Source organism: Polypterus senegalus, chromosome 12, assembly GCF_016835505.1.
Source record: "Polypterus senegalus isolate Bchr_013 chromosome 12, ASM1683550v1, whole genome shotgun sequence".
Classification (NCBI taxonomy): Eukaryota; Metazoa; Chordata; class Cladistia; order Polypteriformes; family Polypteridae; genus Polypterus; species Polypterus senegalus.
This window is the reverse complement of record NC_053165.1, coordinates 156,182,128-156,202,969: the sequence shown is the minus strand read 5'-3', so window position 1 is coordinate 156,202,969 and position 20,842 is coordinate 156,182,128. Positions and strand designations below refer to the sequence as shown.

At 36.7% G+C, this 20,842-nt stretch overlaps 1 protein-coding gene across 2 annotated transcripts; it reads left to right on the top strand.

The window, feature by feature from the left end:
- Window positions 1-1,720: 1,720 nt before the first annotated feature.
- Window positions 1,721-18,766, top strand: LOC120539986 (kinetochore-associated protein DSN1 homolog). Of its 2 annotated transcripts, none has more exons than XM_039770404.1 (12): window positions 1,721-2,315; window positions 5,278-5,305; window positions 5,919-5,955; window positions 6,082-6,912; window positions 8,730-8,803; window positions 9,126-9,198; window positions 10,591-10,684; window positions 12,030-12,086; window positions 12,214-12,285; window positions 12,751-12,898; window positions 14,682-14,769; window positions 18,579-18,766. In XM_039770404.1, exons 1-12 carry the CDS (start codon window positions 2,245-2,247, stop codon window positions 18,647-18,649), a joined length of 1,644 nt encoding a protein of 547 aa, XP_039626338.1. In that variant the 5' UTR covers window positions 1,721-2,244; the 3' UTR covers window positions 18,650-18,766. The 2 variants fall into 2 exon arrangements, with proteins under 2 accessions (XP_039626338.1, XP_039626339.1); XM_039770405.1 differs by lacking the exon at window positions 1,721-2,315 and adding an exon at window positions 2,333-2,546.
- Window positions 18,767-20,842: the final 2,076 nt, after the last annotated feature.

The window sequence follows — 20,842 nt, the reverse complement described above, 5'->3', positions numbered from 1 at the left end:
AACGAATTTCAAATATCTTAAAATGTAATTTACTTTTTAAGATATCTGAAACTCGCTTTGAGATATCTTAAAATAATTTCCTTCACATTTTAAGATATCTGCAATACATTTTGAGATATCTCAAATACATTTTCAGTGGTAGTGCTGCTGCTTTGCAGTGAGGAGACTGTGGAAGATTGTGGGTTCGCTTCCCGGTTCCTCCCTGTGTGGATCGCGCTTTGAGTACTGAGGAAAGCGCTATATAAATGTAATTAATTATTACTATATTCAAATATCTTAAAAATAATTGTGTCTGCATTTCAAGATATCTCAAATGAATTTTCAGATATCTTTAAATTGACCTTTTCTGCATTTTAAGATATCTTAAATGCATTTCAAGATATCTCAAAATCATTTCCTGTAAAACTGCCTATTATTTCAATGGAACTTCTTGTTTATTATACGATATCTTAAAATGTATTTGAGATATCTTGAAATGAGCAGGAAGTGATGTTGAGATACCTGAAAGTGGACAGGAAGCTGTTCTGAGATATCTGGAAATGTATTTCAGATATCTTAAATTGTATTGTAGATATCTAAAAATGCTATTGAGATATCTTGAAATAATCGAGTGTCCTTTTAAAGATATCTTAAAATGCATTTTAGATATCAGCAAATACAATTTGAGATATCTTTAAATACATTGTTAGATATCTGAAATGGAGCAGAGACCCATTTTAAGATATCATGAAATTAATTTTAGATATCAAAAAATGTATTTTAGATATCTCAAACAACAGTGAATTTTAAGTTATGTTAAATACTTTTTGAGATATCTTATATTTCGAGATATCCTACAATAACTTCCTACTCATTTTAAGATATCTCAGATTCATTTTGAGATATCTGAAATGCATTTTCAGATATCTCAACATAACTTCCTGTACGTTTTAAGATGTCACAAATAGATTTTCAGACATCTTAAAATAACTTCCTGTGCATTTCAAGATATCTCAAATACATTTTGAGATATCTCAAAATAGACAGGAAGTCCCATTGAAAGAATAGGAAATTTTACAGGAAGTGATTTTGAGATATCTTGAAATGCACGGGAAGTGATTTTGAGATATCTGAAAATCTATTTGAGATATCTTTAAAATGTGCAGGAAGTTATGTTGAGATATCTGAAAATGCATTTCATATATTTCAAAATGTACAGCACATAATTTCAAGATCTCTTGAAATCTATTTGAGATCATAAAATGCTTTTTAGATCTTAAAATAGATGCATTTTTAGATATCTGTAATTCAATTTGAGATATCCAAAATGCATTTCTAGATATCTTAAAATTAATTTTGAGATATCTCTAAATGTCAATTCGGCTTGCTATACATATTGTAATCTTTTTAGTTGGTCAATAAAAGGTGTAATTTTGCTTGACTTCTCTCGATGTCAACTCAGAAATCCCAAATCACGGGATGGCAGCATGCTGCGTTTTCTGTGAAAGACCATAGCTGAATAGATTAATCGTCTGAAGTTCTTCTTTAGATCTGTCTCGTTTTCTTTCCAAAGACAAGATAGCCTTAGTCTTGTGTTGCGAGATTCGGGCACCGGTTGGATCAAATGGAGTTTGTGGTTCATTTCAGTTATCATTTTAGAGGCGTGGCGTTTTCTGTCTTGTTTTTCTGATGGCTTAGGCAATTGCTTGATATATATTTTAACACTGCTAGTTTACATCAGAAAATTACTCTTATTAAGTTAAACGCCATAATTTTGACAGATGAACTGTTGTTTAATGGCATATTATGGCCACTTTCAAATCTTACAAAGTAACGCCATTTTACATATGTTAAAATGAGGGTATCGCGTCTGTAATGCTTTAAGAGACATACATGATCACAACGTTAAAAACAGAGGCTTGATTAAGGTTTAATACTGAAGCCGCACGGTAGTTATGAAGTGTGAGTGTAACTTTCAGAAGCGCAAGCTTAACTGACACGTGTGAAATGTAAATTTGACTTCAATTATTACGAGTTATTTTTGACAGCGATCTTACTCCATTAAGTAGTTTTAGGTAAGCCTGTGTGTAAGAAACACAACTAAAACTACACTTCCCAAGACACACGCGACCTCCGTGACACAATTAACACGCGACGATGTTTACGTCATAAGGAAATCATAAACTGGCGGGCAGAGTTTGAAAAACGAATACACAATAGGGCGTGGCTATAGCCGTTCTTTGAAAAGAAGAGGAAAAAATAAGAATGGCTGAAGCGACGAGACAGCGGCGAAGAAATGAATCAACACCAACGCAACAAAGCAGTGAACTTTCCAGGTGAGAGTGTTTTGAATTAGTTTATTTTAATCGTGAATGTATACGCGTGAACTTGGCCCGTGGCGCCCAAAACTCTATTAACGTAATACTTGCATAAGCGTTAGGGTACTTTAAAAGAAATGCAGCTGGAGCCGTAAGCCCCAAAAATATATAAGAAAAAGGAACAGCTTTTCTTCAGAGTTGGATGAAAAGGCAGGATTGTATTACGTCTTTTGCAGATAACAAGGCAAGGTAAATATCTATAAAAAGTAAAGAACTGCTCAAGGTAATATGGAAACTCGTTGGGTTTGTATTTAAGAGGATTCATAACCTGCAATTGCTTCGTCCTGGGTATGACGTTAATCTGCATACAACCCTGCAAGCAGGCCCTCCAATTTACAGGAACTGACACTCCAGCCACCGTCAAAAATCGTACACTGTTCCAGTGTGCTGCTGAGGTGTCACCCCCCGCACTCGAGTGCCAATCCAGGTGGTTCGTCATGTGGTGGATGAGCCGACGTGCTTTCAGCGCATGCTCTCAACCATTTGTGCTTTAACATGTTTCGTGGACTGGGTTTGAACCGTTCTTCGTGACCCACCTACCTGTTTTGAGGGAAATGCAAAAAAAACAGTTGTGTAATGTCAAAGCTTTTGAATAGGTAGGACATTTGAACGGCAAGTCGTGCGAGAGCATGGCTGCAATTTGAATGGATAGCCACAAAAAACGGAAACAGCATTTGTGATTATGAGCGATTTTCAGTATATAGACAGAGTATGCAATGTCCAAGCTTAAAGTTATTGTGCCCAGATTGCTAGCAGGTATATGAGCATATCATGTCAAATATTGAAAACTACTGTCTGATCCTTAAGTTATTTTTAGAGAAGGAATGAAAATCTTTAAAACAATATTTTGTCAACCAATTATTTTTACAAAACAATATTGAGTGTTTTAATCTGTTAAGGTACAAGAAGGAAAAACTTTAAAATAATAAATAAAAATCAGTTTATTGACCCAGGGCACCTTTTGATATGACTTTGTTGCGTTGGTGTTGATTCGTTTCTTCACCACTTATGCTGAGTAATTAATTGGCTGAAAGTCTTTCAAGCAGGTGTGTCACAGAGAGAGGATGTGCAGCATAGTTTATACTGGCACCCAGTTTTGTTGTCAAACTACCAATAAACTTTACCTGATATACATTAGGGACACAGTAATTGTACAAGGTTTGTATCACTTCATTTTCAAACCGCCTTTTCAAAACCATAAGTGATTTGTCAACAACAACATTAAGTATGTAGACTTTAGCGTATCTCTCTATTGGTGCCTCAAAAGATGGTTTTACTCTCTAAAAGGATTTCAATACTATCTGTAAATTGTTGGTGGAGTGTAATATGCAATATAAAAGTTGTTAGTCCAATAGAATTGGCTGTAGAAGATGAAAGTAAACTGACGCTGTTGCTGGCACCTTTCAAGATAAATTACTTTTAAGCCTGTTATAAGAATACATTCTGGTTAGGACTGCCAATTCTTTCTCTGAAAATGAGGACATTTGGGTCAATAAATGAGGACTTTTGAGGACGTCTTTCCCTATGATGTCATAATACTCTTTTATACTGTCTTATGGTTTTTTTAAAATGACATAAACCTTTAGTAGCAGTTTATCACTATAATTATGATATGATGGCCACAGTCACTAGTAAACTAATAAGCAATTAAATATTGTGAATACGTCAAGCCTCTTAAATTAAGACTTCATTCCTTCCATTCTTATTTCGATAGCTTAACTGTCGTAAACCTGTAAAAAATGATACACATGGTAAATTCACTTCTAGTAAACTAAAAAATATTCTTACTCGTTTCAATTTAGTTTATTTGTATTTATCTACATTCTTTTATATTGTTCCACCGAAGCTATTTTTCTCCGTAAATCTGGGTTCTTGGATAAATATGAATAGCAATCTATACATCGCATGCTACTGAAATTGAATCTTGTGAGTGTTAGCCCCATAACTGAATGTGTGTCTGCCCTTTCAAAATAAGGATATTGTTGTTCATGTAGTCTGTGAGCTTGCACTTGGCATAATGGGTATTCCTGAATTTATGTAAATGAAAGAATTATGAAAATATTATTAAATTACTTGAAGTGACTTATTACTTGATCAGCTGATTTAAAAAACATATTGCATATATATATATATATATATATATATATATATATATATATATATATATATATACAATAAATGTGTGGGGTTGGTTTTTTGTTTTGTTTTTTTTTTTAATTAACTGAAACTTGAATAGTTGACTCATTCATTTACAATTCTAAATCCGTTTTAGAACAACGTGAGGTAATAGCTATTTTCCAATAAAATATTACAAAGCAGTACTTGCTTAAGTTTGACAGACTGTACCTGGATGTAAGAAATTTCTGTGTAACCAAGCTGCTGAAAGAAGAATCGAAAATAAGATCTCACACAGAAAATGTGAAATTGTAATTTCAATTTTAAATAAATTCACTTATTTACTGTGAATTAGAATTACAAATAATTAAGGAAAGGAACAATATTTATAATAAATTGCCTACTCGCCAAGAAGATAAAGCTGAATTCAAAAGATGAAGTGAAAAAGTCAAGTTGGACAGACATGGACTTTTCTCATCAATCATTGTTTACTACTGGAATGAAAGTGAAGATTCTGGGGAGAAAGTGTGCACACTACTTATGCAAATGCTGATTGGAGTACAGCTTTCAGTTTTTACCAGTGATAAGGATATGGAGATTTTCAAATTTTAGTAGCCAAAATTCTGGGTATTTTCAAAATTTTATAAATTCCTCCTGGATAGTCCATGGTGTGTTTTTAAAAATGAAGACATGTCTGGGAAAATGAGGACGGTTGGCAGCCCTAATTATGGTTCTATTAATTAAGATGTGCAATCAAGAAGATGTAAAAGAATCCATTAATTATGTTTTCTCCTCTCCCTTGCAGGAATCAAAGAGTGCAGAGTCTGCAAGATGTAAGGACATTTTAATTATCTTGATAAGTGGTAATAACTTAAATATGTAGACACTGAAGTGTTACACTTGTTACTATTGCATCCATCCATTTTCTAACACACACAATCACTCAATGGCCACAGGAAGTCTTTAGTGATCCTAACAACAACCCTGAACTGGACACCAGTGCATCAAAGAGTACTCTTGCTTGGCCAGTATAGAAGAAAAACCACAGCAGACCCGACGTGCAGACTCAACATAGACAGTCGTCAGCCTGGGATTTGAATCCAGGACAATGGAGTTTTGTTGCAGTAGCACTATACTAGATCCTTTTGTTTATTCTGCTTGAAAGGAAAACTTTTTTTTTTTTTTTAAAATATAGTCTAAGTAATGGCTTTATTATTATGGTTTTATCACCCAAACACATACGCCTTTTAAAATACACTACATGGTTATCATGTACCATTTATTAACACTTCCTCCTAGAAGTTTTGTACTTTTTTGTAATATGACACTTTGTATTATTATAATTGGATTAAACAGATATAATCATTGTCTGTTTCTGTTTTGCCAAATAAAGAAACCGGGCACTTGAATGATTTTCTTGGTACTTTGCTTCTTTTTTCTGTTCAGACTGCTTCTTCACAGCCAGTAGCTTTTGGGACTCGTGGTAAGTGTGAACTATTTGGGAAAGTTTTGCTTTTAACCTTCTTTTGAAAAATGCTAATTCTTCTGCATTTTCTTTCATCCCTGTATGTACTCGGCTACGTGTTCCTCAACCATTTACAACCTGTAGCAAGATGTACACCAGTGAAGACCGAACTTAATCAGAGCTTAAGGAAAAGGCACTTGCCTCCCCCAGAATCAAATTTGAAAATGTCTACAAGGAAGCAAAACAAAAGAGCTAATTGCAGCAGAAATGGAGTAGAAATGTTGGAAAATCCTAACCTGAAACAAGAAAAAGGAGGGAAGTTCGAAATTCCCAACTTAGAACAACATAAGGCGGAGTTTACTAAAGAAAACTGTGGCAAGGGAGAGATTGGTGGAGAGTCTGAAAACTGCAGCTCTGACTGTAGGACAGACCGTTCAGAAGAGTATCTTGAGGATCGAGAGTTGAAATGCTTCAAATTGGCACAAAAGACTGAAAGTCAGTCTCAGACTGTTATCTCAGAGAAGCAGAATGATTTGAACAGCATGGTGCAGGAGGCAGAAGGGCAATCTGGCAGCTGCAGATCTCTGCCAGAGGCAAGGATGCAGTGCCAAGGCCACGTCTCTGAATTGGAGGCAGGAAAGCAATGTCAAGACTCCATACTAATCGAGGAGTCTTCTGAAAGACAAAAGTCGCCAAAAGAAGTGAAGGAATTAAACAAATGTCCTGATCTGGAGGAGCATGAGGGAGTACATTCAACTGTGAATAGTACTTTCCAAAATGCACAGTGTTCAAACGCTTCCTCAGAAGGAGAGAGCTCTTCTGGCAAAGTTACAAAGATGGAGTCCATTTTGGCTGCTGCCATGCCTGACCCAAGATCTCATGGAATCACAAGTCCACCTAACAGGAGGAAGTCCTGGAGGAAATCTATCAGCAGGTCTCTGCCAACATTCCACAAAGAATCGTCTGATCATCAAGGTCTGTTTTAGGTTTCTACTCAAATTTGATTCATTTAGCTGCTAATTGTATTCATGTGTTTACCTACTTGTCTTCTATGTCTGATTAGAATAAATTATACTCCTTGCTACATTTTGATGTCTAAAATGAATTTGAGATTGAATACTAATGCTAGGTAACAAAAGGCAAATAGAGGTGTTTTTATGATGTCTTATGTATATGGATTAAAACCATACAAAGTGGTCTTTTATATCTGAACGTAGCAGTTTTCATTTTTCTATAGTAGTACATTTTATTAAAGCTATCAGAAGGCATTGTAGAAAGTACAGTGGTAAGAGAAGGTATGGCAACGGTTTGGAATGACCTGGTTTTCTTCATTAACTGGTTATACAGCATGATTTGATCTTTAAGTCACAAGTATTGACAAACACGATACACTTAAGCTAGTAATGCATAATGTTTAGTCTTTATTTCATTAAACAAACCCATCCAACATTCACAGTGTGCTGTAGGAAATATATTTGAACCTTTAGATTTAATAACTGTTTGAATCTCAAGCACTTTTGGTAGGTGCAGAGCAGACCTGAACAAAGTTCAGGAGGAATTTTGGACCTTTCTTCTTTACTGAACTGTTTCAGCTTAGCCATATTCTTAGGATGTGTGGTATGAGTGGCTCCCTTGAGGTCATTGCACAGCATCTCTATTGGAATAATGTCTACGCTCTGACCAGGCCAATCCAGTAGGTAGGTTTTCTTTTCTTCGAAGCTATTCTGTAATATGTTTACTTGGATGATTATTGTCATTGTCCTGCTGTATTATCCAACCTCTACTGAGCTTCAGCTAGCAGACAGCAGAACTGACATTCTGTTGGATGCTTTGATAATCTTCAGAATTCACTTACTAGTCGATGATAGTAAAATGCCCTGTCCCCGAGGGAGAAAAACAAACCCAAACAGTGATGCTTCCTCCACTATACTTCATTATTGGGATGATGTTTTCATGTTGGTATGCAGTGCCCATTTTATACCATATGTACCACTATGTGTGCTTCCATTTTGACCACAGTTTCAGTTCACATAGCATTTTTCCAATAGCTCTGTGGAGTGTCAAGGTGGTCTTTGGCAAATGTCAGGCATGGAGTGATTATTTATTTATTTTTTGTATTATGTATGGTAGACTCTTGAAAAGAGATGCTCATCTGTTCTAATTATTCCTTCAAGCCTTTGGCTGTTTAACCAGGGTTCTTTTTTACTTCGTTGAGCTTTCTGAGTTGTACCTTTCGAGTTATGTTGGCAGGCCTCCCACTTCTACAGAGCGTAGCCACAGTACTAAATACTCTCCATCTATACACAGTTTAACTGTGGACTGACAAATACATCAGTAAACTCTGCGAAAATACATTTGAACACTTTACAGCTTTATGCAATTCAACAATTCATTATTGTAAGTGTTCTGAGATCAGTTTTTAGCAATGCATGCTTCACATTAGTAGGCACCTATGAAAAATTACAATATATACAAGGACAATATAATAATTTGTACAGTATAAGTTAAACCAAATTGTTTGTTCATGGTTGTAACGTAGATGAAGAACAGACCTTCTTTTAAGACAACCGTTTACATAAATAAAGTTATTTCCAAAGAGTCCACTTACTGCTTCTTGCCGCAGTATATGAATAGGTTCAATACAGTGATTGCTCTTTATTAAAAAGGCAGTGCAGAAAATAATGGCAGTACATTTGCTTAGTTCAGCCTTGGAGAATGATTACTTTAATACCTTCTAATTGATAAATCAATACTGCTACACAGTGAAATGTTGACTGCTTTATAATCCACAGAACTCGGTAATGATATTGGGCAGGAGCTGCCAGAGGACCAGAGGTTCGCCAGACTTCTGCAGGCCTCTTTTGAGGTATAGTGCTATTACAATTTGTCATATCTGTGTCTTCTTACCTTTTACAAAGATTTCCACAATTAATCTGAAATATTTTTTTCCCTTCACAGTTTGCATGATTAGATTTAATTCTTTGCTATATGTATTATTTAAAACACAATATTATCTGGGAGTGTGTCATTTTGTGGATTCTTAGTATTTGCTAATTTAATAGTGCTTTATGTAGCTGGCTGATTTGTGCTGTGATGTTACATTAATAATTGTTGCCAATATCATGTATTTATGTTCTTGCATTGTATTCCTTTTTTTTTTTCTTCATTTCCCTCTCTCCATTGTCTAGTATGCATTGGAGAAGCTAAAGAATTCTGTGATGTCAGAGCCAGAAATTGACCTGCACGTTCTTAATTCAAACGGTATGTTTTAAGTAGCTGCTTCTTCTCTTTTTAGAATTCACTCTTTTCTCATTATGCTTACTCTAGTTAAGTAAACAAGATTCCTGTAATCCACAATTGGGATTAAGGATCTTAGAAAAAAATACAGCTCCTTGAAGTTGTGTCAGATGGCTTTAACATAAACAATTAATCTAACATCATGGCAGTCCTTGCTAATTCACTACTTTGTGACATTTTGTATTCAAATTAAAATAATTTGCTATATCTCGCTGGCCTCTTTATTTTTTTGCGCCTGTTTAGTCCTGGCGAGGTCCCCCAACTTCCTTATGAACAGACATAACTCTTTGATGTATGGTGCCATATTCCTTATGAAATTATGGTCTGTACTATTTTAATTATATAGTTCCTCCAGATTTTTTTAAACATACATTCTTGCTGAAAACCTCTGCACTGTGAATAGTGCAAAACCATCCGAGTAGCCTGAAGTTACAGTCACGTTTGTGCTTTTTCCAAAACGGGCCATTATCCTACTAGAAGTATTCATTTGAAAAAGGGCAGACTGTAGCTATGGTTCACAGTATTATGTAAGTACGCTGCATCATTTAAATAATGTGCAGTTGGTATTAAGGTTGCTAATGTTTGTCATAAAGATATTCAATACAACTTTATACCACCACTGGCAGTCCATACAGTTGACACAAGGCAAAAAGGATCAATGGATTCATGTATTTATATCAAGTTCTGGCCCTGTCATCTGCAATATAACAACATAAACTGAGATACATCAGACCAGGTAACATTTTTCTAAGTTTTGATTGTCTTGTTTTAGTGACCTTGTGCCTACTGTAGCCTCATCTTCCTGTTCTTGCAGTAGCCTGTCAGCCTCAAGGTCTGGTTGCATATTTAGAGATGCCCTTCTTCACATTACTATTATGGAAATATTTTGTTTAGCTGTTTGTGGCTTTTTTGTTGGTTTCAAAGAGTCTGACTGAACTCTTTTATTAATAAGGTGTTTAGGCCCTTACAGCAGAACTGCAACTTACCAGATATTTTTTTTTGTTTTTTGCACAATTCTTTGTAAACTTTTAGGAAGTGTAGAGAATAAAAGAGCTGAAGATGGCAGTCCTTTTTTAAATGATGGAACCAGCAAACCTGGTAACAATAAACGTACCAAAGGCAATGTCACTTGGATCACATGTCGTCTTCCATTGTTAAGTCTGGTAGTCAACAAGTAAACCCATTGACCTTGTACATATGGTATTTACATGTACTGCAGATTAAAGTATTTTCACTTTTTGCAAGGATCGTGTTGGTTTTTGCAGGAGAAGGAGGGTGCCTCATTCCACAGAGATGCATGTATTCGACTTGATTTGGGTTTTTGCTAATAGTTCTTTATCTATCTATCTCCAACAGTTTCTTCTATAACTAAAGATGTCAAGTGGTTGCTGAACAACATGCAAAAAGCAGGAAAGTTTGAGAAGGTGACGCAGAAGCCACCAGAAGAATTGTAATTAATATTAACACCTCTTTTATGTTTAGTCCCACTTTCTTACTTTTGGGGATAAATGAAGAAACAAGAGTAGACACATCTCTCTCTCTTTCTCTCATTCATATATATATATATATATATATATATAAAATCCAGCGTCTGTCTGTATGTCTCTCTGCTTTTCATGAGTGAACTACTTAACGGATTTATATTGGGTTTTTTATCTATAACTTGCTTGAACATTCAGGTTGATTTTGTGACATCATCATGCCAAGTATCACAGTTTGCTTGCGGTACCAATTTATTTGCGCGAATCCGAGAGACATGTAGCAGGCCAAGGGGTACCTCCTCACTCACTGCCAGCCTCCTTACCTCCACTTAACTAGCAAACAAGAGGACTACTTAACCGATTTAGATTGGGTGTTATTCGTTCTGGTTGATTTTGCGACTTCTCTCATCGCGCTAAGAATCATAGTTCGCTTGTAGGAGCGATATATATTTGCGCTAATCCAAAAAAAAGTTGCCTGATGTCAGGAGTGGGCAGCCGGGAGGGGCCCTCCTCACCCTCCTGTTTTACTACTACATGGGCAGAGTCGCGGAGAACGGCTAGTGTGATAATAAAAGAAAAACACTTGACCAGTTCTTCTCACATAGGGTTCAGCATACGTTATTTCATTTTTGCCCTATACTACAAAGATATGTTGGGTTTATTGATTGATATAAATTAATTAGACACAATTAGAGTTCATTAAGATGTATGTGCAGCTGTACCCCTCTATGGTAGTTTTAAAACCTTGTTGTCAAAGTAGGCCTGATGTGAGCCTTTACTGAAAATACAGGTCCAAAAAATAAATGTGTAGTTTAAATAAAATCTGAGCAAGTTGATTTGCAATGTAAGGACTGATGCTGAAGAAACATGGATTTTAAACTTTTCCCAAAGAAGCAAAAATATTGCCTTAAATGCAGTTTTTCCAAAGTGAAAGGGAACACTTTTTATCCATACTTGATCCATCTTGCATTTTGTTAAGTTCTATATCAGCCAGTTAATCCATTTTGTTTAGCCATTTTTTGCAGTGATGGCTGTCAAAAATTGATAGCCAGAACACACAGGAATTTAGTACAAGTTGGTACTGTTAAATATTCAGCCCTCAAGGCTTGTAGTGGAATGGTTTGGGAAGCAGGCTAAGCTTAATCTGTTGTTTTGTCTGACTTCTTATGGCAATACATGGCCATACATACCTTTTGGAATAAATAGCTAAATTTTAATTTACACCCAAGTATTTTGTCTTCATTATAAAACATATACTTTTTCAAGAAGGGAAAAAGGTAAATTTATTGTTCTTATGCTTTATTCATACACTAGGTGTTCTGATCCAGAGATAAGAAAAACCATGGAGAATTTAAGCATTGCTGCCAAGAGGTACAGGATGCTTCAGTTTCTAATTACTTTTTCAATTTTTTCCACCAGATCTTAATTTTTTTTTCTTCACCAAACTCTGAAGTCCTAACTTATTCAAGCCGGTATGATGTGTGTTTGTATTTGACAGTTTAAAATTGGAGTGTGTAGCCTGGGATAAACTTCTGAAAAGACACAAGGAATTATCTGAAGAGAAAAACCGGTGAGACTTTGAACAGTTACTACTTTCCACTGACTAAGATTTAAGTAGATAAGGAGGACTTAGTCATTCTGGTGTGTATTTGAGAGAATGGTTGTTGTTGTTTGTTATAATATTTGATTGATTGATCAGCCAAATGAAATACTATCTGTCCATCCACCCATTAGCGGTTGTGAGACATCTTTCTATATTTTAACTGGATGCATTGGCGGGGAAGAAGCTAATCTGAAATGTGGACAGATACTTCTCATCCTTAAAAAATTCAACAGCTTTGTGAAAGAAAATTGCATGAAACTGTATATTCAGAAGTCTTGCTTAATGCCAGTCTGCACGATTCTATCCATTTTATATAGTTTGCCGTATACACATACTTTCTTTAAATGAGACGTGTGTGTGTATATAGCTATGAAATGTGTATTATGCAAAAATAACCAGCTGTTAAGAACTTCTATTCTGTCATTAACTTAGGGAGTTGGAGCAAGCGAAGATCTCTGGTGTTACATGTGTGCTGCCAGCTGGAGTGGAATCTTCCCAGAGTCGAGTATTAAACAGCAAACCAGATTATCAGAAATTGCTGGATAGTCAACGATTTATGATACAAAGCGCTGAGACTCTGGTGAGCATCGGATAGAAATCCATCCTAAAATTTCTTATTTGCAAATGTGTTGCTCCATTTGGCCTTAATTCTTTTAGACCACTTTGAAATATTTATAGTAGCCAGTGATTTGTTGCCATTTTGATTGGAATATGTTTCAAAAGTGAAACTATCCAGTGTGGTTTTTTTTTTTTCTTTTAACCCGCTCATTTCTTCCTACTTTACAATCAAACAAGTTGCTTTTAAATTAGTACTCCTCTCAAAAGATTTTTTTTTTTTAAACTAGGGGGCTCCGCCCCCTGCTCACTTTGCTCACCTACCACCGGGTTTCATTCACTGTGAGATACTATTTAAAGAGATTATTTTCATGGGAATTGTTACATATGCATTATATTTACTCTTACTTTAAAACTTTTGTAAAAACAATATTAGTCCTTTTTTTCCTGCCCTGGGTGTGGTTAAATCTTTTTCTAGCGGGACCTATAACGTTGCTTGCTTTGTGAAGGGGGGGTTGGTGGGGGTAGGGGAGCTGAACACACACCAAGGAGATGTGCTCTGATCATCTGCTGGCGAGCTGCGTGTTCTGCTTGTTGTTGTTTTAAGAGCTGGGAGCTCATGAAGTGTCTGCCAAAAGCATTCCAACAACTGCTAGATTAAGATGTCTGTTAACTTGTTTTAAATTGTTTGTAAGTAGGACGTGACGTGCAAAAGTCACCATCTCATGAGTTTTTGCTTCCTACGGTTGTAATGTCTAGTCTGTAATCAAAGTGTCTCTCTGAGATGATCAGGTCTTGATCGCTTCGCTCAACCCCAGAGGCGCGAGACGCTCCTGCCACTTCGCGTCTCTCCCACTTGCAATGTGAAGTTGGGGAGCTGAACGCACACTAAGGAGATGCAGACAGATCAGCTGTTGGCCTTGTGCTGCTGCTGCCGAGGTGCGTGTTCAGCTTGTTGCGCTGCACGTCGATTATTTAAAAGCCAGTACAGCAGCTGTCCTTCTGTCTCACTGCCTTGTTTCGCGTGACGTTAAAGTGTATCTTGCGGGACATCAAATTGTCTTCCTAGAAGATCATGTTTCGTCTCCTTGGTCTCCCTGCCAAGATGTTTTTTTTTTTTATAATAGAGAGAGATATGTGACTTATTCCATGTAGTTTGTAGTGATGACCATGAAAAAATTTTGATCTTGTGTGTTCTTGCAGAACAGAAAGAAAAAAAGTTCATGACAATAGTGCTCTGTGCTGTACAATGGCTAATGATGTGAAGCACAACCATGGTAAAAAGAGAAAAAAAAATCTCACTCATGTTTTATAATACATTACTTTAGAGAAGTCAGCTGACATTATAGTTCCCATAATATTGTGCTTTTAAATTGCAGATCCACCTCTTGCCTTTATTCATTGGTCAAGAGTTGTCACTTCTGTTTTGAAGGTTAGTATTATGGGAATGAATTTCCTGTTTATGATTTGACATAAACAGAACAGAAATAAACTGGTACATGGAATGTTTTTGTCTTCAGTGAGTACCAGGTAGAAACAGTTGACATTCTTTACTGTTGTACACTGACAAAACTATGTCCTGTTTAAATAAAAAAAAAAATGTTATGCTATAGTAAATGGTCCTCAATTTTAGTGAGCAGATATGTTGTATGTTAACTTATTGTTAACAGTTATGTCTGTAGACAGTGGTGTGGTGTTGCTGTACCTTAACAGAAAGAAAGGACTTATGGGATTGTTGAAGTCTCCCTTTGAAGAGCAGCTGTTATGAGTAAAGATTTGTGTTTTTTGGGTTTTTTTTTCCTCTCTAGATGGATAAACATAGGATTACATTAAGAGGTCTAATCACATTTCAAAATCATGTGGAAACAACACTGAAGAAGGTTTCTGCTCAACTCGGTAAGGACATCTTGTTTTATTTGGCAAATAACATTCTTACGGAATTTCTTGCAAAATGTTTTGTAAACTGCACCCATGTTAACATATCAATTATTACTAAACTTGCTATAAATTACATCATCGAATCTAACCTGGGGACAAAAATTTGTTTGTTATATAGGTGCCTTTTACGTGTCTGTCTGTCTGTCTGTCTGTCTTATCCTGCCAACTATACTAAAATTAAAATCTGTCTATCTGAGTTAAGTTTAAAAACAAGAATTGCGTCCCTTCTCTTTAATAAGCAAGTAGATTATCATTTATGGTTATGTTTTGTAATATAATATAACATGCAGTCTGATATGGTCTTTGTTAACCTAAAACCCATTAAGGGTTGGATTCAACATCACAAACAAAAATCAAAGTCAAAAATTGAAATCCCAGCCTGATCCAACTTGTGTGAATTCCATAATGTCAAGGCAGACATTACCCTGTGGGATGTCGTCCCTGACCTGAATCAGAGCATCAATGAGCTCTTGGACAGTCTGTGGGGCTACTTGGTGGTGAACATAACTTCCCAGAGGTTCTCAGTTGGATTTGGGTCAGGGGAACGTGTGGGCTAGCCAGTGGCATCAATGCCTTCATCATCCAGAAACTGCCTACACACTCTGGCTGCATGATGCCAGGTACTGTCATGCACCAGGAGGAAACCAAGTTCCCCTGCACCTGCATAAGGTCTGACAATGGGCTCTGAGGATTTCATCCTGGTACTTAACTGCAGTCTGGCTACCGTTGTCTAGCACGTAGAAGTCTGTGCGACCCTCCCAAGTATATACCTCCCCAGACCATCACTGACACACCGCCAAACTGGTCATGCTGGATGATGTTGCAGGCTGCATAATGTTCAGCACGGCATTTTACAGGCTCTTTCACGTCTGTCACATGTGCTCAGTGTGAACCTGCTCTCCTCTCTGAAGAGAGCTGACAATTGCCATTCAAGCTACATGGTGATGCACTGTGAGCATAGGTCCCACTAAAGGGTATCTGGCCTTCATATAGTCTGTTTCTGACAGTGTGGACAGAAGCACAAAGGAGCAGCTCTGTTGCTTAGTTGATGTCCTTTTACAGCTCAGTCCAGCTGTTCTCATGTAATAGCCTATCTCCTTGTTTCTACTTCTTGCTGTTAAAACTGTGCTGGGAGACCTAACAAACCTCCTTATGACAGCACTTTTGGATTTGCCACATGAAGCAACCTCTGAAAGCAATTTAGTGGTGTATAGCATTTTCATTGACTAACAATACACAAAAAGGCAAATAAAATGTTAGATTATATCATTAAAACTGTTGAATTTAAGTCAAGGGATGTTATAATCAAGCTATATGGTAGCGGGTAGAATGAGGAGCTCGGCACACACAAAAATCTCCTACTCTTAGAAAAAACTAATATTATCAGGAACGGAACCAGACAGAACCTTAGCCCCCATTTTGATCCCCTCAGCTGGAGATGTCCTTTAAGAATTTACAAAAGGAAATAACCACCCAACAATTATTTAAACAAACAAGAATGTATATTATAAATCAACCAAACAAAACTATAAACGCCCTTTAAGCAATCCTCCCCAAATCCGTAACAACTAAACAAACACTAATTAATTTGCCCACCCCCTTGAACCCTTCTATAATACACTCCCCTTAAAGAGATATCCTCTAAGACAATCATTCCCTCGGACATCTATTTCAAAGGGAGCAAGAAGCAGAAACGGATAAAAGCACACAAAATATGTGACAACTGTTACAATATGATGTACTCATGGGACCGCATCTGAAGTATTTTGTGTAGTTCTGGTCACCACTGTACAAGAAAGACATAGCAGCAATTGAAGCTGTACAAAGAAGCGCGACCAAGTGCATCATGGGACTGAAGAACATGACCTATAGTGACAGACTCGGTGAATGAAACCTGTTTATTGTCAAGCAGAGGAGGCTGCGTGAGGACCTAATCCAGGTATTTAAAATCCTCAGACATTGATAAAGTAGGTCCAGCAATATTCTTTCATCTTAAGTGTGAATCCCGTACTGTCGTTGGACATTAAGGGGAAGGGCATTTAAAACTGAAGCCAAGGAAGACATCTTGACTCAGAGTTGTGGGATTCTGGAACAAAGTACCATGACATGTAGTTGAAGCAAAAACCTTGACAACCTTTAAGAAAAATCCGGATGACTTATTGGGACAGCTGTTCGCTAAACAAACTAACTTGATGGACTGAATGGTCTCCTCTCGTTTGTCAAATTTCTTATGTATCTTGAAGGAGCTGGGACTACCTGTGCCTTATGCTACCACTAGTGACGAGGACACTAGCAAAACTAGACAAGAATCATTTAGGAAGGATAAGGAGAAGGCAACACTCTGTGGCTACCACTTGCAAAACCCTTTTTGGGTGTTGTCCTGCTGTGTCCTCTCCAGTGCGCCTGTTGTCCCTTTTTCATTTGCACCAAAGCAGGTGAAGTTGATTCACAATCACTTATGCTTGTTAACTGAACAGATTGATATCCCTGAAGCTTGATTGACTTGTATTAGACACTGATTAAGAGGTCCCTTAATTTGGCAAGTGCCATTGAAAAAATCAATGTTTTTAAACTGTCATTTTTATATATGAATAATTTTACTGATGATACGTTTTATGTTAATTAAATTTAGTGCATGTGACACTTAAGTCTTAGATACTTTATATAAAATGTATACAGAACAGTATTTTTTTTTCTTTATGCTGACCTTTTAGACTTCTTACTGGTTCTTTACATCACTAAGGGTGCATCAATGTGTTCATCCATCATAAGAACAACTGAGTGTGGGTCATTGGCTTCTATTCAGTTCAATATGATGCCAGGTGGATTCTTTGACGTATCATGGCTATGTTGGCTGTACATATATGGTTCAGTCCTAGAGGCAAAGTCTGTTGGAAATAATCTGGGAGGCCAAAGGGAATGCTGCCTTTGGAACCCTGGAAAATTGTACCACTCTCACTCTTGGCTCCTGTGTCTGTGCTTTCTAATTTTCATATGTATGTGATGCCCTCTATGGTTATGGGTACACAAGTCCTGGAAATGTGTTCAAAAATGCTGGCTACTTACCATGGCTAACTTAAGTTAGACTGAAATCTGAAATTATTTCCCATCTTGCCTGAAGAAGGGGGCCTGAGTTGCCTTGAAAGCTTGCATATTGTAATCTTTTTAGTTAGCCAATAAAAGGTGTCATTTTGCTTGGCTTTTCCCTATAAAAGGAGAGAATGTTTTTTAATTAGGCTTTAGTTTTTTTTTTTTAGGAATTTTTTAAAAAATATTTTTACCTTTATATATGACACATTGTCAATCACAGAGGAAAGAAACTTAACAAATACAAAGCTGCTTCATCCAGTTCATGGTGGTGGGAGGCCAGAGCCTTTCGACAGCACTGAGAGAAGATGCCAGTCCCTCACATCGTCCGCTATCAAGCACCCACCCACACTTGCACATGGCCAGTTTGAAGCTACCAGTTCACCTATCCTGTACATCTTTGGGGAGAAAGCCCTTGTAGAAACAGGAATAAGATCCAAACTCTGCATGGATCAGGTTTGAGATTCAAATGCAGAATGCTGGAGCTATGAAGTGGCAGTTCTACTAACTCTACCATAGAAAGGAATACTGTTGTAATTGAACATTCTCAGACCAAAGAATGTGAAACATTATTGTTGGCTAAATAAGCTTTCGAGGCAATGTATGTTTATATGTGTAATATAATCAGACAAAAACATTCAGTAAAATATTTTTCTGTTTTTTTTTTGTTTTTTTTTTAGGTAAACAAGCTTTCCCAGAGCAGGGGTGGTCTCAACTGAAAAATCTGGCCAGGTTGCCTAAAGTTATATGAACTCTACAGAAAATAGAACATTTTATGAAGCCTGGGTTTAAGTTTACATCCCTATCTGTCAATAAACACCTGCTATACAGAGGACCGGTATATAAAAAGCTGGGACTTTTCATGGGAGACTAGTGTACATTTTTTAAGGTTTTTTTTTTTTTTAAATTGACATCATATAATTGTGTTTAAAAAATAAATTTTAGATTGTCCACAGCAGTATCTACTTATTACATAATGTTGATTATTGCTGCCTAGTGGGCTTCATGGTGGTGCAGCAGGTTGTACTGACACCAACAGGTTCAGTATAATGGGTTCAAATGGCCGTACCTGGTAGTGAACTGCTTTGGGTTTGCACTCTCCACATGTTAACATGTTTCTCCCCCCCATCCCCCCCATGTACTCCACTTCTCCCACATGCCCAAAGCTGCTTAGGTTATATTGATTGGTCACTCTAATTCGGTCCTCAGTGAATATGGTTGTATACATGAGTGGGCCTTGCAATAAGCTGGCTCCTTGTCAATGGCTGCCAGACTTGGCTGTTGGCCCCCTGTGACTGTTAATTGCATTAAGTGGGTTTAAGGATGTGAATCTCTGTAAGAAGCAGTTAGTATGTTGTACATGTGCTATCTGTACCTTTCAGTGGATTTTAGTTAGAATTCTGAAATGTTAGCCATAATTACATCTCTTATTATTTCATGGGTTTTTTCTGCATTTAATTATCCCTGAGCAGAATCATTCTTGCATCTCTTTTCTCATGACGGTTACTTTTCATCTTTTGATGCTATTTTATTTTTGAAACTGCCGTGGCCTTTTTACTCCAAGGTTTATAGTGACATTTAGTGGACATCATGGAGTACCTGCTAGTTTATAGCCTCATAGAATGCTCTCTTATACCAGAAGTACACAAAAGATGCTATGATTACAATTTTCTGTCTTATCACACAATTTGGTCAGGACGGGTTGCTGTTTTTTGTATTTCTTTGTAGGGTATCTTTTTTTTTTTATCTGTTTTAAGTGTTTTCTAATTATCACTTATGTTGAAAGCTATGTTAATATAGTTAACTTTTAAAAAAAAAAACCTGATCATGTGACAATGTTTTCATATGTCAGTCAGTGTTCTTGTACTCGCCTGCAGTCACTGAAATGTTGATGTTTTTTGTATATATGGCCAAAATTACATTCCCACAGTGTTGTTGGACTCTCTCTATGGCAGTGTGAGGAGCTTAGCTCTACTGTATCTTCCAAGAATAGAACAATTGCTTCTCTAGATCTAAGGATGGCACTTGAGGTAATTTGGGCATACAATTAAATGCTATGGGAGGTGAACCAGGCATGACACTTTTAGAGAATCTGTAGGTGTAGACCCAGAATATACTGGAAGCATCCTAACTCTTGGCAGGCCTATAAGCATTTGGGAATGGGAATTGCTCAGAGGTTTGAAGAAAGGGCTGACCGGAACTCTTTAGCTCCACTTGTTTTCACCATAACCCTCATCAGAAAAAAACATTGCAAGTCTAGTAAATCTTTGGCTTTTGCAGTTTAGCTCGATTTCAACCAGTGGAAACTTCTGATGGAGATTATGAAGAAAATTCACGAAGAATGTTCCTTGTTAATAGGCTCTGCATCTTCCAGGGTTAGTTTCTGCCTTTAAACTCGGGCTCCCCCAGGTCCTCCTAACAACAGACAGCAGGGGGACATTTAGTACAAGCATAAATATCTGCTTTATTTTTTATTATTTGTCTTTATCCAGATTTTTTTTTTATTATTATTCTTTTCTACCATGCTTTTACATAGTTCTTATTGGAAAAACTTTTTTGGCAGTGTAAAGGAAGTAAACATGGCATAGCATTCAGTGTCTTTGGAGTTAGTAAACCAGTGCTATTTTGTGTGTGTGTATGTATATGTATATATATATATGTGTGTGTATATATATATATAGACAGATTTGGGGCTTTGTCGTCCCCTTGAACCCTCAGACTATACGTCAGACACCAGATAAAAGTCCAAATTATGAATTTATTATAATAATAATGTGCACAAAGCACCCTCCTCTCCACAATACTCCTATAAATATACACAATAATCAATAAACAATAATCCTCCACTCTCCCAGACACGTTGCCACCCAGCTCTGTCTGGGATTTCCCAGAGTCCTTTATAATCCATGACTAGAAGTGCTTCTGAACTGAAATTTTTTTTTTT